A 23,215-nucleotide genomic window follows, 5' to 3' on the forward strand; every position below is an offset into this window, starting at 1 on the left:
ACATCCATGTGGGCTACTGGTTTGCCCACAATGTCTTGGCTCCTCTAGTTTAGCCATCTTAAAGTTTCTCGATCCACTCATACAAGAAGGTATATAAGACACATCTAGGAAATAATGTATAATAAATTCTCAATATTGAAACACAATTATCAAAAAGGAAATAATACATTTAATTGCCAAAGAATTATTAGAAATTAAAAATTTGCATGTTTCAAAATCAGTGTAGTATTTATTAAAAGTATTTCTAGCATTTAGGGAATGAACCCGATTAATCTGGCTTCAAAACTTAGTTTGGTTTGGTACTACATGCTAATGCTTCAAAGGATTTCTATGAAACAACTTTCAAAAAATCAGCTATGTTTAAAAAAAAAGAATCTATGGTTCCTTTTTCAAATTAATCTAATTTGAATAACAAATACTGGTACAACATTTGTCTTTGATGCCTGAGTGGCTGCGATTTCTCCCACTTCGAACACCCCCTCCAACCTCCAGGATTCTCTGGAGCAACAATGATCTTATCTCTTTTCCCTGTAAATACACTGAAGCCATCTAGAAGGAGTTCTCTCGAGTGTCCTCATCAACTCCAAACTCACCTCCCTAAGGCCTTACTTTCCTCCCTTTGTCCTTTCACTAGATTCTCTCCTCTCCAAACGGTAATCTCTGGATCTGTGGTCTTAAATCTTCCCCCTTTACATCCTTTCTATGGATCATCCCTACCATTTCTTTCTCCCTTTTTGCTTAGCAATGGTATTTTACACCTATTAACTGCTACTTCAACTCTTTGTTTCCCTCTGGTTGTGGACATGTGGACAAGAAAAACAGAATAATGCTTTTCCTTGATCCTGTTATGTCCTCCACTATCCAAAGCTCTTCTTCCAGATTTCTCTAAATGCAAGGCTACACCCTTGCTACTCTGAGAGCTTGTTAGAAACGCAGATTCTCAGGCCTCCTGCTCAGCATGTGTACTTCACACGTGGCCCCCAAGTTACTAATTAAAATTCGAGGAACTCTGGTCTATAAGGAGTCTGCTTCTACGTTCAGTTCAGTTCAGTTCAGTTGCTCAGTCGTGTTCGACTCTTTGCAACCCCATGAATTGCAGCATGCCAGGCCTCCCTGTCAATCACCAACTCCCGGAGTGCTTCTACACGCATGAAAGCGAGTCCACTGGAAAGTTTCCAACTTCTAATGCAGTTTCAGTTTGCGGGGAAGTGTTAGAGTGAGGAAACAGAGGCTAAGTTTTCAGGAAAGTGAATTAAGTTGAAGTAATACTGCATTAGATACTGAAACTGCATTAGAAGTTGGAAACTTTCCAGCGAACTCGCTTTTATGCTGTGTGTTCCTTGTCTCCCCATCACGCCCCCTGCTCTCTCCTTCTTTCCAGTTCTCTTATTGTGGCCTTTGCGACACCATCCTAGAAAGCAGCATTTCGTATGACATCAGTTTGAAACATCTACAGCTGAGCACCTATGCCTGTGCTCCTCCACAGAGGATAAAGCACAGCTCTGCTGCCGAGACCTCAGATCTGAATGTCTTCCTACAGCTCTGCCTGCCAAGACCTCAGTTCTCAATGTCTTCCTAATAACTAGTAAAACAGGAAGAGGGGGAGAACTTTGCTGTTCTTCAGACAAGTTTTGGTGCCGGAAGCTCACTTCAAATTCATCGTCCATGTCAAATACTCTCTGTTTATATAAAGACCTTTATTACTTATTGCCACCTTCCCCCACAAACCCGTGCTTCCTTTTCTTCATTTCCTCCCTGTGCCCCCTCTGCCTCTCTCATCCTTCATTCCCTCTTGTTTCTTATTTCTTGACCTTCCTTAGGGTGTAGAATATCTTGAAACAGAACTAATAATAAATTTTTTCTTTTTTTTGGTCATGTGTCACATGGAATCTTAGTTCCCTGACCAGGGATAGAACCTGCACCCCCTGCATTGGAGAGCCTTAACCAGACAAAGTCTTAAACATTGAACCGTGAAGTAAATCTAATAACTAATAATTTAGCTTCTTAAACTGGATTCTCAATGTAATCTGTGGTTGACACCTGATAAGATATACAGTTGCCCTGCTTTTCTCATCTTTTTTTCTCACTACCCATCCGACAGGTGATTTTCTTTGCTTATTAGAATATATTAGCATTTCCATTTTCAATCAACGTTCTGTCAAATGGCTTTTCCGTAAAATACAGTTCTTACCTTCTACTTGTCCGTTTAATGTCTTTTTTCCTCTTTCACCAGCAGTTCTAGATAAATGATCCACATACTTCTGTGGAAGGCTCTCAGAGATACTCTGCTACAATTAATGATAATAATGAGTTGCACAAAAAGTTCCTAATCCCTTTTGAAGGAAATACCGTACTTTTAAAAACTGCCTACTTTTAACCCGGTTAAGACAGGTTTTGCCAAGATCCCACAGTTGCTATGTGACAGAACCAGGATGCTGAATTCAAACATGGTGCTGGATCACCAGGCAGTGGCTGCCTGCATCTAAGAGATCAGGCCCTTCTTATCTCCTTCCATAGCTCCCACCTTCAAACAGGGCATCGTTACTTTATGTTACTTCAAGTACGGATGCCATAAATGTACTCTGCACATGCTACTTAAGCAATCAAAAATGGTTTGCACTTACTAAAACATCACTAAAGCTAACTGCTGTTATTATAACCCCACATATTTATTACTATTTCCCATGCTTTTGCTTCTCTTGAAATGTTCTTTGCAAATCAACCTGACAATCCAAATGTAGTAATACGTTCAAGTTTCACGCACTTACTTTTCAACGTCAGTGTGGCAAAAAACCAAAATTCAACCTGTTTCTCTCTGACCCTAACAGTTTCACACATGCATATGTACCAAAGAAACATACATTTGGTTCGGAGATTGGGATTGACACATACACACCACTGTGAGTAAAATAGATAAATAATAAGGCCCTACTGTATAGCACCAGGAGCTCTACTCAGTATTCGGTAAAAGCCCATATGGAAAACGAATATAAAAAAGAGTTGATTTATATATATATATATGTATATATATATATGTAACTGATTCACTTTGATGCACACAAGAAACTGACGCAATACTGTATATCAACTGTACTGCAATAAAATTTGAAAGAAGAAAGGAAGGAACAGAGGAAGAAAGAAAGAAACATTTGATCATAGACTGACCTGGAATAATGCTACAGTTTTTAGATAAATGTAACTTCAGAACCCAAACGGATTCCTTAGGACTTCTAAGCCTTGGTTTCTGTACAACACTGATTTCATTAGGTGAATCTTGCAAATGAACAAAAGTGTACTATTTGGTAGTATTTAGCACAGAATTATTTTATTCAATACAGGTTTAAAAAAAGAACCAAGTTTTGATGCTGAAATGCAAAGGTGAGAAAGTCATAGCATCTCTTGCTTTTATGTTCTTACATCACTCAGTGCTTACATTTCAAAATAATAATAGAAGACAATACCTTAGAATCCCAAGGTGATTCTATATCTTCCTCTTCTCCCAATCCTAAGGCTGACAGCATATCTGGAAAATGGTGTCACAGATACATTAATGAGAACATTTACTAACTATGAATTTTAAAGACATATATAAGCCTATCTCTATCCATGAATATTTCAATAAAATAAAGTAGTGGAAAAGAATTTCAGAGGGTTGAAGCATTCTCAGGAAGAAAAGGTTGGTAGTAGGTGGGACAGTTATGAAGAAAGAGAGCAAAAGAAACTTACTTAAAAAGAAATTCATATAATATTTGGATGCATACTCTTTAGATGGTTTTATATTAGCTTTTAAGCATAGAAAAAATTCAAAGAAGTTCACTGACTTACCACGTCTATCATTTTTGTATGCTCCATCAACAGAAGTCGAACGGTCATGATTTGTTTGCTCTTGGGGAGCCCTGTCAATAATATCAGTATCACTTTCTTCTGCAACAAGTTCTGACTTTGTGGCCCCTTCCTATAAAAACAAGACAAAATAAAACAAAAACCCAACTTTAGAAAACATATTCATTCATTTGGTCATTCACTCAATCAGTAAGATGATAAACATTCACTCTGTCTAGGAAATCATAGACACTGTCCTGGAAGAAGTTAGAAATGTAAAGAAAAGAGTGATTCTGCGTTGTGTTCTAGGTGAGGCAGAGACACATGAAAACAAACAAGAGCAGAAAAGTATCCTTCAACAGGTCTGCAACTGAAGCACACAGAGCACAGGAAAGGCACAAAGGAGAAAGGAGGCAGGTGTACCTGTGAAGCTCAAGGAACGCTGTGATAAAGGGCTGTGTCTCAGAAGACAGAGAGTGCAGAGCCAGGATGTGAGGGGGATTCTAGGAAGGGCAGCCCGAGCAAATGGGTGAGGTGTGAAACAATGTTCACAAGTCATGTAGAAAACTAGAATAGAGTCACTGGGAACCATATAGAGAGACAAAACTGGAGAACCAGGTTCAAATGGGAGAAAGGAAGTGTCATCTTTTTCCTTCACATGTTGGGGATCTACTACACAAGTAAAGGTGTTCAGTTCAGTTCAGTCGCTCCGTCGTGTCTGACTCTTTGCTACCCCATGAACCACAGCATGTCAGGCCTCCCTGTCCATCACCAACTCCCAGAGTCCACCCAAACCACGTCCATTGAGTTGGTGATGCCATCAAACCATCTCATCCTCTGTCGTCCCCTTCTCCTCCTGCCCTCAATCTTTCCTAGCATCAGGGTCTTTTCAAATGAGTTAGCTTTTCATATCAGGTGGCCAAAATATTGGAGTTTCAGCTTCAACATCAGTCCTTTCAATGAACACCCAGGATTGATCTCCTTTAGGATGGACTGGTTGGAGCTCCTTGCAGTCCAAGGGACTCTCAAGAGTCTTCTCCAACACCACACTTCAAAAGCATCAATTCTTCTATGTTCAGCTTTCTTTATAGTCCAACTGTCACATCCATACATGACCACTGGGAAAACCATAGCCTTGACTAGATGGAGCTTTGTTGGCAAAGTAATGTCTCTGCTTTTTAATATGCTGTCTAGGTTGGTCATAACTTTCCTTCCAAGGAGTAAGCGTCTTTTAATTTTATGGCTGCAATCACAACCTGCAGTGATTTTGGAGCCCAGAAAAATAAAGTCAGCCACTGTTTCCACTGTTTCCCCATCTATTTGCCATGAAGTGATGGGACCAGATGCCATGATCTTAGTTTTATGAATGTTGTGCTTTAAACCAACTTTTTCACTCTCCTCTTTCACTTTCATCAAAAGGCTCTATAGTTCCTCTTCACTTTCTGCCATAAAGATGGTGTCATCTGCATATCTGAGATTACTGATATTTCTCCCAGCAATCTTGATTCCAGCTTGTGCTTCCTCCAGCCCAGCGTTTCTCATGATGTACTCTGCATATAAGTTAAATAAGCAAGGTGAGAATATACAGCTTTGATGTACTCCTTTTCCTATTTGAAACCAGTCTGTTGTTCCATGTCCAATTCTAACTGTTGCTTCCTGACCTGCATACAGATTTCTCAAGAGGCAGATCAGGTGCTCTATTCTCATCTCTTTCAGAATTTTCCAACAGTTTAGTGTGATCCACACAGTCAAAGCCTTTGGCATAGTCAATAAAGCAGAAGTAGATGTTTTTCTGGAACTCTCTTGCTTTTTTGATGATCCAGCAGATGTTGCCAGTTTGATCTCTGGTTCCTCTGCCTTTTCTAAAACCTTCTTGAACATTTGGAAGTTCACAGTTCACGTATTGCTGAAGCTGGCTTGGAGAATTTAAAGCATCACTTTACTAGCATGTGAGATGAGTAAAGGTGTTCAGATCAGATCAGATCAGTCGCTCAGTCGTGTCCGACTTTTTGCAACCCCATGAATCGCAGCACGCTAGGCCTCCCTGTCCAACACCAACTCCCGGAATTCACCCAGACTCACGTCCATCGAGTCAATGATGCCATCCAGCCATCTCATCCTCTGTCGTTCCCTTCTCCTCCTGCCCCCAATCCCTCCCAGCATCAGAGTCTTTTCCAATGAGTCAACTCTTCGCATGAGGTGGCCAAAGTACTGGAGTTTCAGCTTTAGCATCATTCCTTCCAAAGAAATCCCAGGGCTGATCTCCTTCAGAATGGACTGGTTGGATCTCCTTGCAGTCATCACAAATATATTTTATTTTATTTGGTGCCATGCTTTATTCAAATATATTCGTATTTACACCAGGAAGTAGTAAATATGACAGGATTTTAAAGACAGCATCATGGAAAAAACAAAAACCTATAAGCAATGCTCCACAGAGAACATTAAGCACCCTACACACTGTACATATATGTATGAAAGTGTAATTAAAAAGCAAATTTGGCTGTAAAAACAGCCAAATAAAGACGGTAAGAGTCATTCTAAAACAAACTGCAGAGTCAAGAGGAAAGAAAAGATTGGCAAGTATATTTTAGAATGATTACTCTGGCAGCAACATAAAGATGAACATCAGGAGAGCAAAACTAGAAAAGAATATTTCAAGATCATAGGTGAGAAATGAATTAGTGTAATAAGATATGAAAAATGTTAAACAGGTAGAAAACACTGAACTTGGTAAGTGACTGGATACAGTAATTTCAAGGAAGGTGGAGTCCAGAGTTTTTCCCGCTGTAGCATTTCAGTGATTCTGTCTGCTATGATGGGGAGGACAGATGACAGGGTTGCTTACAAAAAGGCAGGAAGGAGGGATGCATCAAGGACAATGGCTTCAGTTTGGGGTGTATTAAATGAATTTGAGGCATGCAAGGGGCTCGAAAAGATTTGGATAAATACCATTGGGTTAGAAATAGAGAAACTTTTTCAGGAAAAGCGTATACCCTTAGGATAATTATTTGTAAAATATACTAAACTGGTATAATTAGTATAAACATAGGCAGAATTCTGAACTTTTGAAAATAAAACAATACCAGGGGAAGAAACTATGAGATTAAAGTTGTCAATTATATATTTCAACATCTGTTTCAAAGATATAAAGCTGTAGTTTCATAAATATATGAAATATTCACTTGTGGGATATTACAATAATAAGCATTTTTAAGTTTAGTGAAAAAATTTAATTGTAAAACACCAATTCAAGATGTGACAAGAAGACTCCTTTTTAAAATTGATCTTAAACGACAAGTTTGAAATTGTAGAAGAGAAATGTTTATGTGAGGATGTAATTATGAATCATTTTAAAGTACTATTATGCTATAAGAGGGAAATAGAAAATCCTATTTGAAAAGAACTCATACAAAATTGGTAGAGAAATCAAAAGCTTTACAGACAAGCAGAAGTTAAGAGAATTTAGCACCACCAAACCAGCCTTGCAACAAATACTCAAGGGACTTACATAGCCAGTAAACACAAGAGAAAGGAAAAGACCTACAAAAACAAACCCAAAACAATTAAGAAAATACCTATAGGAACATACATATCGATAATTACTATAAATGTAAATGGATCAAATGCACCAACCAAAAGACACAGAGTAACTGAATAGATAACGATAACAAGAGCCATATATATGTTGTCTACAAGAGACCCACTTCAGACCTAGAGACACATACACACTGAAAAGTAAGGGTGGAAAAAGATATTCCATTCAAATGGAAACCAAAAGATGTGTACTCCTTTCCCGATTTGGAACCAGTGTGTTGTTCCATATCCAGTTCTAACTGTTGCTTCTTGTCCTGTAATCAGATTTCTCAAGAAGCAGGTCAGGTGGTCTGGTATTCCCATCTCTTGAAGAATTTTCTACACTTTGTTGTGATCCACAGAGTCAAATGGTTTGGCACAGTCAATAAAGCAGAAGTAGATGCTTTTCTGGAAATCTGTTGCTTTTTTAATGATCTAGATGATATTGACAATTTGATGTCTGGTTCCTCTGCCTTTTCTAAATCCAGCTTGAGCATCTGGAAGTTCATGGTTCACGTACTACTGAAGCCTGGCTTGAAGAATTTTGAGCATCACTTTGCTAGCATGTGAGATGAATGCAATTATGTGGTAGTTTTAACATTCTTTGGCATTGCCTTTCTTTGGGATTGGAATGAAAACAGACTTTTCCAGTCCTGTGGCCACTGCTCAGGTTTCCAGATTTTCTGGCATATTGAGTGCAGCACTTTCACAGCATCATCTTTTAGGATTAGACATAGCTAAGCTGCAATTCCATCACCTCCACCCGCTTTGTTCCTGGTGATGCTTCCTAAGGCCCACTTGACTTCGCATTCCAGGATGTCTGGCTCTAGCTGAGTGATCACAACATCCTGGTTATCTGGGTCATGAAGCTCTTTTTTGTATAGTTCTTCTGTTTATTCTTACCACCTCATCTTAATATATTCTGCTTCTGTTAGGTCCATACCATTTCTGTCCTTTATTGTGCCCATCTTTGCATGAAATGTTCCCATGGTATCTCTAATTTTCTTGAAGAGATCTCTAGTCTTTCCCATTCTATTGATTCCCTCTATTTCTTTCATCACTAAGAAAGGCTTTCTTATCTCTCCTTGCTATTCTTTGGAACTCTGCATTCAAATGGGTATATCTTTCCTTTTCTACTTTGCCTTTTGCTCTCTTCTTTTCTCAGCTATTTGTAAAGCCTCCTCAGACAACCATTTTGCCTTTTTGCATTTCTTTTTCTTAGGGATGGTCTTGATCACTGCCTCCTGTACAATGTCACGAATATCCGTCCATAGTTCTTCATGCACTCTGTTAATCAGATCTAATCCCTTGAATCTATTTTTCACTTTCATTGTCTAATCATAAGGGTAAATACTATATGAAACTAAATTCAGAGCAGGAAAACTAATTTCACAATGGAACACTTTACCTTGGTTTTAAAATCTAAGACTTCATCATCTGCTGTAGGCCCTAAATCAACGCCAGGTTTATTGGGAAACCTTTAAAGCAAAAACATACAATAAAAATGAGTGAGTTCATTTCTTTGAACAACAACAAAACAAGTGAAAGTTTTTTATATATTAAATGAACTTTCTTGACATGAATAAAATTTGGCCTGTTTTAAAACAGCTTTTTTTTTAAAAAAAGATTTTTTGATGTGGACCAGTTTTAAAGTCTTTATTGAATTTGTTCCAATGGTGCTTCTATGTTCTCTTTTGGCTGTCTGTCCCCGAGGCATGTGAGATCTTGGCTTCCCTGAATGAATATCAAACCCACACTGCCTACACTGAAAGAAGTCTTATTAACCATCTTAACCACTGCAGCCCCAGGCAAGTCTCCAAAAAAGTTTTTTATTACCTATTTCTGCTTCCGTCTCTCCCAACCTATGAAATATCCAGTTAACACTCATTCTTAGTTTCCATAACAGAGGGTGACAGCCTAAAAATAATCTGTTTTCACCAAAAGTTCTAATAGCTGAACAGAAAATCCAATTGATGGATTGAAATAATTTTTTTTGCCCAAATTGGAATAAACCTGATGACTTAAAACAAAGTGGAAGAATAGGCTTTTCCTCCTCCATTGTCTGTTCCCAGTTCAGAGACTAATCTGAGTCTGTCCAAAAGGGGAGTCTAGGTCCGTCAGCAGGGAAACCACTTATTGAGAAGGCACCAGTTCTCTCCTTTACTCTAAAAGAGAGTACATGGAGTTTCCCTACAATGTCAAAACTTAAAATGTAGACAAGTCAAAGAACTAATTTATATCTATCTTTAACTTATGTGCTATATGGGTACTTCTCAGTCTCTGCTGAGGGACATAGGATTAGACGTGGGAGCCAGGAATGCCAACTGTCAAACCACAGGTCAACTCATTTTAACGGCGGAATCACAGGTCAATTCATTAACCTCCTGAAACCAGAGTTGCCTAACATGGACGGAGGAGCCTGGTGGGCTGCAGTCCATGGGGTAGCTAGAGTCGGACACGACTGAGCGACTTCACTTTCAGTTTTCACTTTCATGCATTGGAGAAGGAAATGGCAACCCATTCCAGTGTTCTTGCCTGGAGAATCCCAGGGACGGGGGAGCCTGGTTGGCTGCCATCTATGGGGTTGCACAGAGTCGGGCATGACTGAAGCAAGTTAGTAGCAGCAGCAGCAGGACACAGCTACTTTACAAAGCTGCTGTGATGAATCTGAGGTCATAAATAAGCACGTAATGCAGTGTCTAACCCAGAGTAGAATGCTCAACAAACATTAGTTTCTCTTCTCCATGTTCCCTTAGTTAAACATATAATTTAAAACACCCTAAAAATCCTACCTGCTTAAAGAGTCTTCTTCAGAACTCTCATCCAATATTAAAGAAAAAAGCAAGATGCATTTTAAATCAACAAAAGAAAAATACAGAATATTAAAACCTCAAGACTGATGCTTGATTTAAAAGTATTCCTTTCAAACCACACCTGGAGGCCACACTAGAGGGAACAGTGATTGTACTATACTCGTAGGTTACTAATGCCTAAGAACCACTCCTCCCCTTTATAGTCATCAAATGCAAAACAAAAACACAAAGAAAGAACTGCTATTTACAATGACCATAATCCTAACCAAACTCCAGGAGACTGACAGAAAATGATATTAGACCATTGATAGAATCAGTATTATAAACTGACAGTAGCACACTTAAACAGCACAGTATTTCTGGACTTCCATTGCCTGGAGCAGTGAACAGAGACTATAGGTGTCTTTTGGGGACATGACAACTTCTCTGACTCTTCAGTTCACAATGAAAACGCCTGATCACAGGGAAGCTTGGTCTACAGGCATTGAACTTCAGAGCATGGTAAAACATAGGAAGCAAAGTCTTCTCTTCTTGGCCCTCTTTCCAAGGGCAAGAGAAGTATGAAAGATGTAGTGATTCCAGGTTTAGAAAGGATAATCTCTTGAAAGGGAGGTGGGGGAGGGCAAACGGGTAAAGGAAGTCAACTCGGTTGTGAGAATGGGGACTGGAATTGTAGTGGTGAGCATGCAGTAGGGTACATAGAAGCTGAACTTTTAAAAAACGTCTAAATACTTACATATATATATATATATATATATATATATATACATACATACACACACACACACTAATATGCTTAAAAAGAATCTCTTGAGATTCTCTCCTTCCATTGCTCAAGAGTATCTGGACCACATAGAGCAGGATGGTCCAAAGAGTGCTGTGTACTAGTGAGGGATATCATTATATCAATCCTCCCCATTATATGGCAAATGTTTATAGAAATCATGCTTTTTCAGCTTGGAAGTCATACATCATCACATTTTAAGCTGATGAACAAGGGGAGGGAGGAAAGGATGGAGGGAGCCATGGACTCTGGTGCCTTTGGACAACATTTCCCAGGGGTCGTCATGATCTGATGCTGGAGGGGTGACTCACATTCAGTGACTCCAGGGGAGAAGAGCACTGCAAGCTTGAGCCTGGAGAGCAGGGGCAGTGATTTTTAAATGTTTGCACCCTGTGACATCAGAACAATGCTTAGTACATAAGAGACTCTTGAAAGTTATCTGTTTAGTGAACAAGTGAACAACTAAATAGGCATGTTTTCTTTGAAAATGTTGTTTAGAAAAATACAGAAATTAACCAGAGACAACTCTTTTCTATTTTGAATGTATTGAAGACCAAGACTCTGTCATCTCTGTATTACCTCTGACTAATGTATTAAACCAACCTACAGTTCTTTGATAGATGTTTTTGTTGTTCAGTTACCAAGTCGTGTCTGACTCTTGCAACCCCATGGACTGCATCTCACCAGGCTCTTCTGCCAATGGGATTTCCCAGGCAAAAGTACTGGAGTGGATTGCTGTTTCCTTCTCCAGGGGATCTTACCGACACAGGGATCAAACCATATCTCCTGCATTGGCAGGTGGATTCTTTACTAGTGAGCCATCTGGGAAGCCCCCTTTGATTAGACAGAGGTCTACTCAGTTAAAGGTGTCCTCAGACACCCTGTGCAATGTGCCACATTGAGCAGGCCTAATGCTGTTTTTGTTAATCCGAAGTATTTTTTGTGCTTTTAGTAGAACCTGCAGAGTCCCAAGTTGATCTATTTGAATATCTATTATGATAATCTTTTAACTGATGGCAAGAGAACATCTTGTTCTTACAAAACTATACTGTCATGACAATTATCTAACACACAGAAGAAAACATCTGGTCCTAATGACGTCAACCTACCTCACTCTCTTTGGATCTGTAAGGAATGAAGTTGCTAATAGAGACCTGCTTGGTACGCAATAGGCAAAACAACTGGCTCTCAACCAGGCGTTGCTTTTCCGCCTTCTGTACTGTTGGTAGGTATCTTTCAGAAATAATCTCTCACTATTATGCTGCACACTGGCTCTGCTTTGCAGTTCTTTTGTTTATCATTTCTTATCCTACCAGGAAGGGATTATTCAGGTTCTCAGTTTTAATGATGGTAACTATTTTAGTGAGACTAATCACTACACAGTAACTACTAACTATTCATTCACTAAATGCAAACTATTTCTAAAAATGAATGTTCAGTTTCATAAGAAGTCCAATTTGATATAGGACTATAGATGAAATATACATCATACTAAGTTAAAAAATTTTTTTCTTATTTACACAAAGATCTAATATAGGACTTTAGGGGCCATATTAAATACATGGATTTCTTTTCAGACAATACTGTCTTTGATGTTAAATCACCTATAATTAACCTCTTAAATAATTATGAATACTAGAGTATTAAAAAAGTAATTTAGAAAATAAAACACATATGCAATTTACACCAATTTTTTCATAGTTCTTTCATTATTGAAACTTCCTCACTCCTACTTTATCTATGGTAGAATCACCAAGAGTAATTAGGTATCAGATGATGTACCTGGGTTGCTATTTTCAGGAGAAGTTTCAGGTCTCTTTTCTTTATATTCAGAAATCAGTTGGCGAATGCTATGTATTAAAATTGTGATAAATAATATTTTAACACTAATATGAAAAACAACTACCAAATTCTTAGATCATTTCAGATAAGGTTGTCAGAAGATATAAATCTTCAAAAAAAATTCTAAAAAAAATTGAAAGCAACAAATTATTTTTATCTGTACTACATTCCTATTACTGCCAAAAAGATCAACCCTGTCTGCTAATCCGACTTGCCTATAGACAGCTTGATTGACACAGAGTTTTACATTTTTTTGAGTTGTTAAAATGTTAATTCAATCTCCAGATTTCTTTTCCTTTTTTTGTGTGTGCCAAAATCCAGGAAACTCAAGAATTCTTGCTTTTGAAATAATTCTTAGTGAGGTCTTTGGGGTGGGAAGGAGGCTCACAAGGAAGGGGAAATATGTATACTTAGAACTGATCTATGATGTTATACAGCAGAAAACAACACAACATTGTAAAGCAATTATTCTCCAATTTAAAAAATTAAAGTTAAGAAACAATAGTAAAGGGAAAAATAAGGTCTCTGTCAGCAGGAAAAAAAATATATAAATAAGAATTTGAGATTTCTTCTGGTACTTTTCTCACTGTGCATATTTAAAATGTTTGATCCACACTCCATCTGAAACTTTTTGATGAGATAAAAATCTAGTTACTTTTCTCTTTTATCAGGTTATTTCTCCACCATCTATATACAATTTATCTTTCCTAATAGAAAATATCATCAGTATCAAGTTCTAAAGTTTTACCTACATTTGGGTGTTTGGGCATTTTCTATTCTGTTCCATTCATTTATCTATGCCCTTTACAGTTGTTAGTGAATGAATATTTTGTGGGCACTTACGGCACATTTTTATATCATGAAGAGCAAGTCTTAGTCTACTATGTACAATTTTAATTTCATCACAATAATTAAAGACAGCATATGTAATCCAAAATGTTTAAAATCATGATATATTGATTTGGTTTAAGTATAGAAAAACCATATATCCTAAGAAAATGTCTTCCTATTCAAGGACACAGCAAGCTTCCTACTTCAAAGCTGTCTTCTAAGGTCCTTCAACAAAGAACATATACACCTAAGTGTACACTGATATAAAACGGATATTGAATTGTATCTGAGGAATTTTTAATCCAGAAGTTGACCTCTCATGGGAATTATTTTGCTCACTATGCAGTTTTCTGTAACATATAACCTTATGGTATAAAACTATGTAAATTAAAAATAAGATGCTGACACCATCAGAAATCTGTCCACTGCCATGATCCATGGATTGGCGATCCATGAAGAAGTGTTTTCATAAATCACATGAGAAAAAATGTGAGAGCCAGGAGGTTCCAGAAGATTTCTTGAAGGCTATAGAACTTGAGAGCTCTTACTCATGAGTACATCATGCTAACCCATGCAAATAAAAAGTAGGAGGAAGACAGAAAAAACAGATGCTATTCATGTTTCATTTCATTTCTGTGATTACTGACATTCAGTTAAATGACTTCAAAACCATCAGCAAAGTGCCCTATAAGGGGAATTACAAGTGGGTCTGAAACCAGCTAAGGCTTTCTGCTGATCATAAATTCTGTGGGGTGCTGGATCCCAGGAAGGTGTCGAAGAGCCTTGGAGGGGAAACTCACAGGAGGGACCCCTGCCAGGCCCTTCCACCCCGCTTACCTATTCATCTTCTGTCATTCAGGCCATTCCTCCTGGGCAACAGAACCTGCTGCACTTTGGCTACGTTGCCTGCACTGGCAGCTTTGTGGATCTTTCCGAGGTCCTTGTCTCGGATGCAGTACCCGGGCTGGAAGTTGATTCTATGACAGCTGTCTCTCACTGGGTTGACGGAGGAGCCAAAGGGCGAGATGCCCTTCTTAACTCCTGAAGCCAAAACTCTTCTTCATCGCAGAGTCTACAAACTCCAACACACCTCACCTCCCCCTCAGCTCTTCAGAGTCCTCTAAACCCACACAAACACTAAGAGGTAAGCCAGAGCAGTCCTGCCACAACCTCCCAACTGGGAAGCTCAACAGTTTAGAATCTTTTATCCCAGAATGATCGTTGCTAAGCGACACCTAGAAACACATTGCCCATGTGCACAGAGGCTTGGCGTGCCAGACTGACAAGGGTGCATGTGCAAGAACTATAAGTTCATTTTCTGAAAGAAACAAACAGTATCAATAACCCCTTACCTAAACTAAGAGGGAAAGACAGGAAACTGAAATAAACACAGAAATCAAAGTGACATTAAAACTATATAACTGTCAAAATAACTATACTACCCAAAACAATCTACAGATTCATTGCAATTTCTATCAAATTACCAATGGAATTTTCCACAGAACCAGAACAAAAAAAATTTTACAGTGTATATGGAAACAGAAGGCCCCAAATAGCCAAAGCAACCTTGAGAAAGAGAAGCAAGAGTTGACAGAATCAGGTACCCTGACTTGAGCCTACTCTGCAAGCTTCAGTAATCAAAACACTGGTCCTAGTACAAAAACAGAAATATACTGAATGATCAATGAAACAAAACAGAAAGTCCAGAGAGAAACCTATGCCCAATGGTCAATTAATCTATGATAAAGGAGGCAAGACTATACAAAGACGCAAAGACAGCCTCTTCAACAAGTGGTGATAAAAAAACTCAACAGCTACAGGTATAATAAGGAAATTAGAACACTCCCTAACATCATACACAGAAACAAACTCGAAATGGACTAAAGACTTAAATATAAGGACAGGCCCTATAAAACTCTTAGAGGAAAATATAGGCACAATACTCTCTGACCTAAATTACAGCAGTATCTTTTTTCATCCACCTCTTAGAAAAATGAAAATAAAAATAGAAATAAGCAAATGGGATTTAATCAAACTTAAATGCTTTGGCACAGTGTAGGAAATCATAAACAAGACAGACCACAACCCACATAATGGGCAACAATATTTGCAAACGATGCAACTAACAAGAGATTAATCTCCGACATTTTCAAACAGCTCAAAGAGCTCAATATCAAAAAACAAACAACCTGATCACAAAATGAGTGTAGGATCTAAATATACATTTCTGTAAAGAACACCTACAACGACCAAAAAGCACGTGAAAAGATGTTCAGAAAGGATGCTCTGCATCACTAATTATTAGAGAAATGCAGAAATACTACAATGAGGTATCATTTCACACCAATCAGAATAACCATCACCAAAAAATCTACGAACAATAAATTCTTGAGTGAGTGTGGAGAAAAGGGAACCCTCCTACACTGTTTATGGAATATAAGTAGGTACACCCACTGTGGAGAACTCTATGAGGTTTCTTTAAAAACTAACTATAAACTTGCCATATGATTCAGCAATCCCAGTCCTTGGCATATATCTGGAGAAAACCATAATTCAATTAGGTACATGCACCCCAAAGTTCACTGCAGAGCTATTGACAATAGCCAAGACACAGAAGCAATCTAAGTGTCCACCAACAGAAGAATGGATGAAGAAGATGCAGTGTACACACACACACACACACACAATGGAATACAACTCTGCTATAAAAAGAATGAAATAATGCCATTTGCAGCAACACAGAAGGATCTCAAAATTACAATACTAAGTGAAGTAACTCAGAGAAAAACAAATATCACATCACTTACTTGTGGAATCTAATCAAAATAAGTTTATTTACAAAACAAAACCAACTCACAGATCTCAAAATCAAATTATGTTTATGAAAGGGGAAACATGAGGGGAGGGATAAATTAGGAGATTGGGGTTAAAACATAGATACTATTTTTCCAGTAGTGATGTATAGCTATATGAGAGTTGAACCATAAAGAAGGCTGAGTGCTGAAGGATTGATGCTTTTAAACTGTGGTGTTGGAGTAGACTCGTGAGAGTCCTTGGACTGCAAAGGGATTAAACCAGTCAATCCTAAAGGAAATCAATTCTGAATATTCATCAGAAGGACTGATGCTGAGGCTGAAGCTCCAGTACTTCAGCCACTTGATGTGAAGAGCTCACTTATCAGAGAAGACCCTGATGCTGAGAAAGATTGAAGGCAGGAGGAGAAAAGGGACAACAGAGGATGAGATGGTTGGACAGCATCACTGACTCGATAGATATGAATTTGAGCTAACTCCACAAGATAGTGGAGGACAGAGGAGTCTGGCAGGCTGCAGTCCATTGGTCACAGAGTCAGACATGACTGAGTGACTAACACTTTGAATTTGAAATTGGAAAACTTAACAGTGCTGGGTTTTAAATATGCCTAAAAGTAACATTCGTGACACTGTACAGGAGACAGGGATCAAGACCATCCCCATGGAAAAGAAATGCAAAAAAGCAAAATGGCTGTCTGAGGAGGCCTTACAAATAGCTGTGAAAAGAAGAGAAGCAAAAAGCAAAGGAGAAAAGGAAAGATATAAGCATCTAAATGCAGAGTTCCAAAGAAGAGCAAGGAGAGATAAGAAAGCCTTTCTCAGCAATCAATGCAAAGAAATAGAGGAAAACAACAGAATGGGAAAGACTAGAAATCTCTTCAAGAAAATTAGAGATACCAAGGGAACATTTCATGCAAAGATGGGCTCGATAAAGGACAGAAATGGTATGCACCTAACAGAAGCAGAAGATATTAAGAAGAGGTGGCTAGAATACACAGAAGAACTGTACAAAAAAGAGCTTCACAACCAAGATAATCATGATGGTGTGATCACTCACCTAGAGCCAGACATCCTGGAATGAGAAGTCAAGTGGGTCTTAGAAAGCATCACTACGAACAAAGCTAGTGGAGGTGATGGAATTCCAGTTGAGCTTTTTCAAATCCTGAAAAATGATGCTGTGAAAGTGCTGCACTCAATATGCCAGCAAATTTGGAAAACTCAGCAGTGGCCACAGGACTGGAAAAGGTCAGTTTTCATTCCAATCCCAAAGAAAGGCAATACCAAAGAATGCTCAAACTACCGCACAATTGCACTCATCTCACACGCTAGTAAAGTAATGCTCAAAATTCTCCAAGCCATGTGAACCATGAACTTCCAGATGTTCAAGCTGGTTTTAGAAAATGCGGAGGAACCAGAGATCAAATTGACAACATCCACTGGATCATGGAAAAAGCAAAAGAGTTCCAGAAAAACATTTATTTCTGCTTTATTGACTATGTCAAAGCCTTTGACTGTGTGTATCACAATAAACTGTGGAAAATTCTGAAAGAGATGGGAATACCAGACCACCTGACCTGCCTTTTGAGAAACCTATATGCATGTCAGGAAGCAACAGTTAGAACTGGACATGGAACAACAGACTGGTTCCAAATAGGAAAAGGAGTACGTCAAGGTTGTATATTGTCACCCTGCTTATTAAACTTATATGCAGAGTACATCATGAGAAACGCTGGGCTGGAAGAAGCACAAGCTGGAATCAGGATTGCTGGGAGAAGTATCAATAACCTCAGATATGCAGATGACACCACCCTTATGGCAGAAAGTGAAGAGGAACTAAAAAGCCTCTTGATGAAAGTGAAAGTGGAGAGTGAAAAAGTTGGCTTAAAGCTCAACATTCTGAAAACGAAGATCATGGCATCTGGTCCCATCACTTCATGGGAAATAGATGGGGAAACAGTGGAAACAGTGTCAGACTTTATTTTGGGGGGCTCCAAAATCACTGCAGATGGTGATTGCAGCCATGAAATTAAAAGACGCTTACTCCTTGGAAGGAAAGTTATGACCAACCTAGATAGCATATTGAAAAGCAGAGACATTACTTTACCAACAAAGGTCCGTCTAGTCAGGGCTATGGTCTATTTTCCAGTGGTCATGTATGGATGTGAGAGTTGGACTGTGAAGAAAGCTGAGGGCCAAAGAATTGATGCTTTTGAACTGTGGTGTTGGAGAAGACTCTTGAGGGTCCCTTGGACTGCAAGGAGATCCAACCAGTCCATTCTGAAGGAGATCAGCCCTGGGATTTCTTTGGAGGGAATGATGCTGAAGCTGAAACTCCAGTACTTTGGCCACCTCATGCGAAGAGTTGACTCATTGGAAAAGACTCTGATGCTGGGAGGGATTGGGGGCAGGAGGAGAAGGGGATGACAGAGGATGAGATGGCTGGATGGCATCACTGACTCGATGGACATGAGTCTGAGTGAACTCCCGGAGTTGGTGATGGACAGGGAGGCCTGGCATGCTGCGATTCATGGGGTCGCAAAGAGTCGGACACGACTGAGCGACTGAACTGAATTGAACTGAATCCCTTGCACTCCTATACGTTAACAATGAGAAAACTGAGAAATGAAGAAAACAATCCCATTCACCATTGCAATGAAAATGAAATACTTAGAAATAAATTTAATTTTAAATAAGTTGGGGCTGGGTGCACTGGGATGACCCAGAGGGATGGTATGCGGAGGGAGGAGGGAGGAGGGTTCAGGATGGGGAACACATGTATACCTGTGGCGGATTCATTTCGATATTTGGCAAAACCAATATAATATTTTAAAGTTTAAAAATAAAATAAAAATAAAATAAAAACTATAAAACACTTACGAAAGAAATCAAAGATGACATAAATAGATGGAGAAATATATGTTGTTTATGGATTGAAAGAATCAATATAGTGAAAATGAGTATACTACCCAAAGCAATCTATAGATTCAGTGAAATCCCTATTAAGATGCCAATGGATTTTTCACAGACTTAGAACATATAATTTCACAATTTGTATGGAAACCCCAAAAATCTTAAATAACCAAAACAATCTTGAGAAAGAAGAATGGAACTGGAGGAATCAACCTGCCTGACTTCAGACTCTACCACAAAGCTGTAGTCATCAAGACAATATATATTTCTTTTTCTTCCCGGCTATATCTTGCCTCTACTTCTGCCATCTCTGTAGAACTATCTGCCTGCACCCTAACAGTATTCTCAGAAAACATGGAGTTCATCAAATTGTCAAGTTTCTGTAGTCCTTAAGGCTAGGAAACCCAGACTCAAGCAATCAAGTCTGTGTCGCTGTCACTTGGTGGGTGACCTTAAAGTTTCCCAGACATTGATTTTGTCACTAGTTTATCCTCAGGAAAAAACCAACCAACCACATCCATATGGGTCCTGCCAAAGTATTTGGCCTTATCTCTTTACCACCCTCTTCTGCCCCTTAGCTCTGCATCTAACCAGACAGACTGTAGGATCCCACAGGTGTGCTTCCTCACCTCTGGTCTTTGTGCATGCTTCTCCCCTCTATCGCCTGTACTTTTTTCCTGTCCTTCATGTATCTACTTCCTCAGCACCTCCACCAAAAAGCTGACAGTATTGACACAAAGCTGGCTGTCCCTTGTGCCGTCTTTTATATCTTAGTATTTATGACTCTGCATGGAAATTGTCTGTTTTTCCAGTTTATGGGATATCATTTTTCAGAGTGGACTGGATCACCTTCATCTTGTAATGCCAGTGTTTGTCACAGCACCTTTGTATATAGTTATTGAATAAATGAATGAAGAATGAGAAAACCAGAAGCTCTGACAGCCACATGTGGGACCAAGGGCAGATTATGTAATTGTAATCTTGTATTTTGTTTCTCTAAATATGTTCCATTTTTCAGAACACTTAGAAATATCTCAGTTTTTTTTTAAACTAATACTTAGTTAACTCAAGTATTTTAGGTAAAGAATGTAATCCTTTTTCTTTCCAGATGGTGCTGAATTTGAATCTGAATCCTATGGCGTGTCTCCTTTAGGATCTACAGATGCGTCAAACCTGTATCAGGACCTACTTTTGAAAACATCACAAGAACATGTACAGGTTTTGAAGAAAAAATATATGATCTGAAAGATAAATAGTAAAAATTTCCCTTCTGGACTGTTTTCATGAAATTTTAGTTGTTTCCCATTAAACATGATGAGAAAGTCTTTATTAAAGGGAAATATTTTTGTGTGTATGATGAAAATTTATATGGTATTTTAAAAATGCTACTTTTAAGTAGTATTAATATTACTTTTAAGCAGTAGTATCTAAGTACTTGTGATACTAAGTATTTTCTCTCCACCTAACTTAATTTTAAGCAGATTTTAAAACCAGCACTGTGAAGTTTTCCATATTCAGAATGAAAGTGTTGGTCACTCAGTCATGTCTGACTTTCTGCGACCAGAAAGTCTGCCCGCCAGACTCCTCTGTCCTCCACTATCTTGTGGAGTTAGCTCAAATTCTTATCTATTGAGTCAGTGATGCTATCCAACCATCTCATCCCCTTTCTCCTCCTGCCTTCAATCTTTTCCAGTGTCAGGATCTTCTCTGATGAGTCAGCTCTCACATCAGGTGGCCGAAGTATTGGAGCTTCAGCCTCAGTCCTTCTGAGGAATATTCAGGTTTGATTTCCTTTAGGATTGACTGGATTAATCTCTTTGCAGTCCAAGGACTCTCATGAGTCTACTCCAACACCACAGTTCAAAAGCATCAGTTCTTTGGCACTCAGCCTTCTTTATGGTCCAACTCTCATATCCATATCTGACTATTGGAAAATAGTGTCTGTATATTAACTGCAATCTCCTAATTTTTCCCTCCCCTCATGTTTCTCTTTCATAACCATAATTTGATTTTGAGATCTGTGAGTTGGTTTCTGTTTTGTAAATGAGCTTATTTTGATTAGATTCCACATGTAAGTGATGATATTTGTTTTTCTCTGAGTTACTTCACTTAGTATTGTAATTTCGAGATCCATCTGTGTTGCCTCAAATGGCATTATTTCCTTCTTTTTATAGCTGAGAAATACTCCATTGTGTGTGTGTGTGTGTGTGTGTGTGGTGTGTGTGGTATGTTTGTGTGTGTATATACTGCATCTTCTTTATCCATTCTTCTGTTGATGGACACTTAGGTTGCTTCCATGTCTTGTCTATTGTCAATAGTTCTGCAGTGAATATTGGGGTGCATGTGTCTATTTGAATTATGGTTTTCTCCAGATATATGCCCAGGACTGAAATTGCGGAATCATATGGCAAGTCTACAGTTAGTTTTTGAAGAAACCTCCATAGAGCTCTCCACAGTGAGTGTACCTAGTTACATCCATATGCAGTGTAGGAGGGTTCCCTTTTATCCACACTCTCTCCAGCATTTATTGTTTGTAGACTTTTTGATGGTGGCTATTCTGATTGGTGTGAAATGGTACTTCATTGTAGTATTTCTGCATTTCTCTAATAATTAGTGATGTGGAGCATCCTTTCTGAGCATCATTTCATGTGGTTTTTGGTCGTCTGTAGGTGTTCTTTAGAGAAAAGTATATTTAGATCTTATACTCATTTTGTGATTGGGTTGTTTGGTTTTTAATATTGAGCTCTTTGAGGTGTTTGAATATGTTGGAGATTAATCCCTTGTCAGCTGCATCATTTGCAAATATTGTTGTCCATTGTGTGGGTTGTAGTCTATCTTGTTTATGATTTCCTGCATTGTGCCAAAGCTTTTAAGTTTAATTAGATCCCATTTGCTGATTTCCATTTTTATTTTCATTATTCTAAGAGGTGGATGAAAGAAGATACTGTGTAATTTATGCCAGAGAGTGTTCTGCCTATATTCTCCTCCTAGAGTATTATAGGGCTTTTCCTTATATTTAGGTCTTTAGTCCATCATGAGTTTATTTTTGTGTATGATGTAAAGGAGTGTTCTAATATCCTTCTTACACATGTAGCTGTTGAGTTTTCTCAGCACCACCTATTGAAGAGGCTATATTCTCCTTTGTATAGTTTTGCCTCCTTTATCATAGATTAATTGACCATAGGTGCATAGGTTTCTCTCTGGACTTTCTGTCTTATTCCATTGATCATTTCTGTTTTTGTGATAGGACCAATGTTTTAATTACTGAAGCTTGCAGAGTAGGCTGAAGTCAGGGTACCTGATTCTGTCAGCTGTTGCTTTTCTTTCTCAAGATTGCTTTGGCTATTTGGGGCCTTTTGTTTCCATATACACTGTACAATTTTTTTGTTCTAGTTCTGTGAAAAATGCCATTGGTAATTTGATAGAAGTTGCACTGAATTTGTAGATTGCTTTGGGTAGTCTGGTTATTTTGACAGTTACATAGTTATAATGTTGCTTTGATTTCTGTGTTTATTTCAGTTTCCTGTCTTTCCTTCTTAGTTTAGGTAAGGGTTTATTGATATCGTTTGTTCCTTTCAGAAAATGAACTTCCAGTTCTTACACATGCACGTTGGGCAGTATGGCATGCCAAGCCTCTGTGCACATGGGCAATGTGTTTCTAGGTGTCGCTTAGCAACGATCATTCTGGGATGAAAGATTCCAAACCATTGAGCTTCCCAGCTGGGAGGTTGTGGTGGGACTGCTCTGGCTTAACTCTAGTGCTCATGTTGGGTTTAGGAGACTGTGTAGAGTTGAGGGGAGGTGAGGTGTGTTTGGAGCTTGTA

At 38.6% G+C, this 23,215-nt stretch overlaps 1 protein-coding gene across 17 annotated transcripts in view; it reads right to left on the bottom strand.

Annotated features, from left to right (window-relative positions):
* Positions 1-14,874, bottom strand: part of LOC100337001 (ankyrin repeat domain-containing protein 26) — a 91,221-nt gene extending 76,347 nt beyond the window's left edge. For 9 of the 17 annotated variants that reach the window (XR_009496884.1, XR_009496885.1, XR_009496882.1 and 6 more), the window contains exons 1-5: positions 14,506-14,874; positions 8,807-8,876; positions 3,826-3,955; positions 3,462-3,523; positions 2,192-2,288 (exon numbers count right to left, since the gene is read on the bottom strand). Coding sequence is in view for 10 of the 17 variants with exons in the window: in XM_059892932.1 (XP_059748915.1) it covers positions 2,192-2,288; positions 3,462-3,523; positions 3,826-3,955; positions 8,807-8,876; positions 14,506-14,513 (367 nt within the window). In the remaining 7 variants the exon portion in view is untranslated. Of the gene's footprint in view, positions 1-2,191; positions 2,289-3,461; positions 3,524-3,825; positions 3,956-8,806; positions 8,877-14,505 lie in introns of those variants that run through there. The other 8 variants (XR_009496886.1, XM_059892934.1, XM_059892933.1 and 5 more) reach the window with 6 other exon arrangements.
* Positions 14,875-23,215: the final 8,341 nt, after the last annotated feature.

The sequence above is a fragment of the Bos taurus genome, chromosome 13 (genome assembly GCF_002263795.3).
Source record: "Bos taurus isolate L1 Dominette 01449 registration number 42190680 breed Hereford chromosome 13, ARS-UCD2.0, whole genome shotgun sequence".
NCBI lineage: Eukaryota > Metazoa > Chordata > Mammalia > Artiodactyla > Bovidae > Bos > Bos taurus.